This window comes from Pseudochaenichthys georgianus, chromosome 8 (assembly GCF_902827115.2).
Source record: "Pseudochaenichthys georgianus chromosome 8, fPseGeo1.2, whole genome shotgun sequence".
In the NCBI taxonomy this organism is placed as follows: Eukaryota; Metazoa; Chordata; class Actinopteri; order Perciformes; family Channichthyidae; genus Pseudochaenichthys; species Pseudochaenichthys georgianus.
Genome location: NC_047510.2, coordinates 19,009,160 through 19,014,660, shown reverse-complemented (window position 1 = coordinate 19,014,660; position 5,501 = coordinate 19,009,160). Strand labels below are relative to the sequence as shown.

At 52.4% G+C, this 5,501-nt stretch overlaps 1 protein-coding gene across 1 annotated transcript; it reads left to right on the top strand.

Annotated features, from left to right (window-relative positions):
- Nucleotides 1-423: 423 nt before the first annotated feature.
- Nucleotides 424-3,542, top strand: LOC139434221 (uncharacterized). The gene is made up of 2 exons (XM_071203892.1): nucleotides 424-1,761; nucleotides 1,851-3,542. The coding sequence occupies exons 1-2, from the start codon at nucleotides 544-546 to the stop codon at nucleotides 3,540-3,542; spliced, it is 2,910 nt and encodes a 969-aa protein (XP_071059993.1). The 5' UTR covers nucleotides 424-543.
- Nucleotides 3,543-5,501: the final 1,959 nt, after the last annotated feature.

Sequence of the window (5,501 nt, the reverse complement as noted above, 5' to 3'; positions counted from 1 at the left end):
ACAATGTCATCTAATGTGTGGGTGTACAAAGTTATAACATTTTGTCTTGAGTATATCTTCCTCAGTAAGGATATCAGTGGTTCCTCAATTTATTCAACACGGCTGAATGTCTCGTATGTTACATCTGCTTGGTAGTTTATGCAATATTCATCTGCTAGTTTGTAATATCATTGGCGCAAAGCTCCGAATAGAAACCTAGGCAACAGTTTGATTAAATTGTGTATTTCTTTCATACTGTATATTCAGTGTAGAAGTAGTAGAAATGAAGCTTAGCGCAAGTTCAGACAGGAAGACCTAACACTCCGTATTGCGCGTCATGGCAATACTTGCTCCCTGCATCTAAATGACAGGGAGCGCCTCTCCTCAGCTAAACCTATCACGCCCCTTCATTACAGGGCTAATCATCGCACCTGTTAACCCCTCTATATATGCTCTCCCCTGTTCTATCAGCTGTCTTCCAGGTGTCAACGCGCAAAGCTGGTAGTTTATACTCCTCTTACGCCTTTAAACACTGGATACAAAAAACAAAACAAACGCTCAAACATGCCTAATTCAGACTCTTCAGAGGACTTACCTTTTTCGAAGGATCTCGATCCCATCTCCGATACCCTTTCAGAGGCAGCATCCAACTCTGTAACTCATCGTCGCTCCAGCTCCCGTCTGAGCGCCCGCAGCGGCTCTCGCTCAGCAGAAGCAGAATTCCTCATCGCCCACCTCCAGAAGCAGGGCATCACCCCAGCCCCAGATCTCCTGCTGTCTCAGCTCCGTGATCTGGCGGACCAAGCCTCCGGCGCGGTCTCTCAACCCAGGCCAGCAGCCCCAGCCAGCCCCCCCGGAAGAGGGCGAGGGCGCGCTCGCGGCCGCGGGGGCAAAAGGCTTAAAAAAGCGAGTCCTCCAGGAGCTCGCCCGGCCAAAAAATCCCACACTCTCCAGGTTCACTCCAGCGGGGCTCAGCAGCCCAGCACCGCTCAGCCCGGGAGCTCCGGCACTCAGCCCCCGTTCGACAGTAGACTAGCCAATACGCTGCAATCTTTGGCAAGCTCCATGCTATTAATAGACGCTCGCCTCCAGTCCATGGAGAAAAATCAGGCCGGAGCTTCAACCTCTCTGGCGGCCCCGCCGGGCCAGGATTTTACAACCGGCGCGATAGCTCCCGTTTACACCCTGACTTCCGCCCTCCCGGCTCCTCTCTCAGGTAGGCCCTATATCCCCCAAGCCGCTAACATCTCCTCACGGCTCAGGGCAAAAATCCTTGACGGGAAAGACATCAATTTGGTCAGCCTCATCCTGCCTTCCCCGGAGTGCGACAAAGCCATCGCCACGGGAGGAAGCATTACTGCGGTATTTAAATCCGCAGACCCCCGGCTCCTCAAAGACCTTTCGATAGGACAATTTCTGGTAGCATTCAGCATTTTCCGCGATGTTCTCTGCACAGTTTACCCTGGAAGGAGAGCGGAATTAGACGCCTATTTGGCCATGATCGGAGATCTTCACTTAAAATATGGGAAACTAGTTTTCTATCAATACCACAAAAGCTTCTCCAGCAAAGCAGCGCTACACTTAGCTCATAGCAACATCCGCCTGGACTGGTCCGTGCTGGATACCGAGCTGCTCGTTATGGCTACCGGCGGGCAACAGGTAGTTTCATGCATTAGCTGTGGAGCGCAGGGCCACACCTCTCCGCTCTGCCCTTCAGTACCTCTCTCCGGGTCTAGCGTTTTCCCCACGCAGTATCCTGGGAACATCAAAACAAACCGTCAGGTGATTAGGCAAAGGGACACGAAGATTTGCGGTGCTTTTAACGAGAACGTGTGTTCTCAACAGTATTGTACTTTTCTCCACATTTGCAGTACGTGCAGGGAGGCCCACCCGAGGTCAGTCTGCCCCAGGCGCCGGCTCATTTTCCCGCGCCAGAATCAACGTGGTGGAAAAACCTTTTAAAACATCACCCATCGACTCCCATTAACACCACACATTTAGCAGCTGCACTTTCGACTCACCCAAATCCCGTGTTCGTTGACTATCTGCTGTCAGGGCTCTCTCAAGGGTTCAGGGTAGGGGTTCTCTCTCCCCCCTCAGTGACTCTAGTGGCAAAAAACATGCAGTCAGCCGCCAAAGAACCCACTATAGTCTCTCAGCTCATAAAAAAAGAGCTCAACAAAGGATATTTAATCGGTCCTTTCCAGTCCTCTCCGTTCCCGGTGTTCCGAACAAGCCCAATAGGGGTCGCTACACGCAAATATTCCGAGAAGAAAAGGCTCATCTTCGATCTGTCCGCTCCTCGCGCTGGGCCGTTCTGCAGCATCAATAGCCTTATTCCCCCCGAGTATTTTTCACTTCACTACGCTTCAGTCGATAATGCCATTAAGCTTATCAAATTTGCAGGGCAAGGAGCGTGGCTCTCCAAAGCGGATATCACGGACGCATTCAAAATAATTCCCATTCACCCATCTCAGTGGCACATGTTCGGTATCAGGTGGGAATCAAAATTCTACTTTGCTGTCCGCCTAACCTTCGGGTGCAGAAGTAGCCCCTGTATCTTTAATTCTTTTTCCGAAGCCCTCTGCTGGATCCTCCTGAACGTCGTTAGAATCCCCTCCGTTCTTCACTTATTGGACGACTTCCTCCTCATAGATCCCCCTCGGGACAACTCAGGCGACTCTTTAGCAAAACTCCAAACATGCTTTCAGGAGTTAGGTGTTCCCCTCTCAGTAGAGAAAACGCTAGGCCCCAACACACGCCTGGGCTTTTTAGGCATTACACTCGACTCCGTAGACATGGAAGCATCTCTCCCCACGGACAAACTGCAGCGCATTCGCGACATCTCAAAAGCCTTCTGCGAGCAACAAGTTATCACCAAGCAGCAGCTTCTCTCCTTGCTCGGGCACCTCAATTTCGCCATGCGTATCATCCCTCAGGGGCGCTCTTTTATCTCCCGGCTCCTGGATACAGCGTCGGCTGCAGAAAACCTCCATGACCACGTCTTCCTAGACGAAGGCTGCCGCTCTGACCTACGATTTTGGTCCCTCCTGCTCGCACACTGGAATGGCGTCACCTTCTTCTACGACGACCTCATGTACTCCTCCGACTCCATGAGATTCTTCACGGACGCTGCCCCATCCGTGGGTTTTGGGGTTTTTTTTCAGGGAGAGTGGTTCGCAGGCTCGTGGCCTCCGACATTTCCCAGCCATGCCTCTTCCTCCGCTCTGCATGAGATCTTTCCGATCGCTGTTGCCTGCCACGTGTGGGGGCACCTCTGGCCCCGGAAGCGGATCTCAGTACTCTGCGACAACCAATCAGTGGTCGGGATTATTAACAAAGCACGCTCCCCGTGCCGTGACATCATGCCGTTCATGAGAAGCATCACGTGGTCTTCCATCACCCACAATTTCCTCATCTCCGCACGTCACGTTCCCGGCCACCTTAACCCAGTGGCTGATTCCCTCTCTCGCTTCCAATTTCAGAAGTTCCGGAATCTCTGCCCAGGAGCCAGCGCTCAACCCGTCAAGATTCCTCCCCTGCACCTCCTCTCTCTCTCCTAGATAGTAGCCCCCTAGAAAGGCACCTCGAATCAGCCAGATTCTTCATGAGGAAAGGCTTAGCCACCTCCACCCTTAAAACATACGATTTCGCTTGGAGAACGTTTGCGATGTTTTGCTTTTCCTTAGGCATCACTCTTAAACCCGTTCTCATCTCCACCGTGTGTGCCTTCATGTGCTACTGCGCCACTGATCGCCACCTCAAACCTCAATACATCCGGGGCCTCTTAGCGGGAATCCAGTTTAACGTTCGCTGTTCCGATCCCGGCTTTCCCAGCCTGTTCACAAACCAGTCTGTCAAACTCGTCCTCAAAGGTCTCATTAAAACTTACCCCCCCGTTTCAGACCGGAGACGCCCTATTACACTCTCCACTTTACACCTCATGCTCTCCAAGCTTAGAAGCGGGGTATTCTCCCCTTACATCGATGCACTACTCGACGCTCTATTTCTCCTAGCTTTTTATGCCTTTCTTAGACCAGGCGAATTTACCACCGCTTCCCTCACTTTCAATTCCAATAGAGACGTCAGCTTTTCTGACTTATCCTTTCACGCCAGCCATCTTAGTTTATATCTTAAACACTCCAAATGCGGCGGCGCCTGCTCCGTCATCGCCGCCCGCATCGATTCTCAATTCTGCCCTTATAAAGCCATGATCAAGTTTCTACGGCTTAGACCTACCTCGAACCCCCTCTCGCCATTATTCCTCATCTCAGGGAATTTTCCTTTAACACAAAGACAGTTCAACATCTATTTAAAACAAGTCCTCATTAAATCCGGGTTATCACCCCTTCTACACACGGGGCACTCCTTCAGAATAGGCGCAGCTACTTCCGCTGCCAATCAAGGCGTCTCGTCCTCATCCCTGCAACAACTCGGACGGTGGTCCTCCTCCGCTTTCTCATCCTACATCCGCCCTGACCTCAATGCCGTGCTGGCTATCCAAAGGTCTCTCCAACCTTAAACAAATTGGTACGTATGCATATAACTGGTGGTGGTTCTTAGCATGTCAGCACGTATGTTGCCCTACGGCTCATGTTCAATTCTGTTATTTAAACCTGCATGTCCAGGCTGTAAAACCTTCGGGTTGTATAATGTGTCCCTGCTAAAGCAGGTTGCCCCGCAAAAAATGTTCGGGAAGCCTCGCACGTTCCGGGCACCCGGGGCACTGGTCGGGTCGCTCGGTGCGTCCGGGTAGTCCCCGCTCACCCGGGATGCCCCGTATGTCCGGGACGCCCTGTACGGCCAGGATGCCCCCTCCGGGATGCCCCGTACGTCCGGGAAGCCCTGTGTGGATGGCCCTGTACGATCCAGGATGCCCTGTACGGCCAGGAAGCCCCGTATGTCCGGGTTGCCCTGTATGTCCAGGATGCCCCGTTCTTCCGGGAAGCCCCGTATGTCCGGGTCGTGAAACCTCCGGTCCGTATTATGTTTCCCTGCTAAAGTCAGGTTACCCCGCACATTCGGGAAGCCTCGCACGTTCCGGGCACCCGGGGCACTGGTCGGGTCGCTCGGTGCGTCCGGGTAGTCCCCGCTCACCCGGGATGCCCCGTACGTCCGGGACGCCCTGTACGGCCAGGATGCCCCCTCTGGGATGCCCCGTACTTCCGGGACGCCCTGTATGTCCAGGAAGCCCCATCCGGGTTGCCCCGTCTGTCCGGGATGCCCCGTACGCTTATATCCTCACATGTATTAACCTCCTTTTCATCCATAGATTTCCGCCGCATCCCGCAAGGTAAGATTCACATTCAGTACTTCATCCTGCATTCTTTTGGGGGTTCATCGGAAATGGTTCTTCCCTTCCCGATTGATATCCTACTAAAACTTGGGCCTAATCGCCAAAACAACATTCATTCATTTGTGATGAACTGTCATCATTATGTTCCATTGATATAATGTGACCGATAATAAATATGTATTCCATACATCATGTCTCTCCTGATTGAAATGAAGCTTAGCGCAAG

What these genes read in the sequence shown, in the direction of transcription:
- LOC139434221 (XM_071203892.1), top strand. Translation starts at nt 544, where the DNA reads ATGCCTAATTCAGACTCTTCAGAGGACTTACCTTTTTCGAAGGATCTC. An exon ending in ACATCAAAACAAACCGTCAG is followed by an intron (nt 1,762 to 1,850) that starts GTGATTAGGCAA and finishes CCACATTTGCAG; the next exon opens with TACGTGCAGGGAGGCCCACC.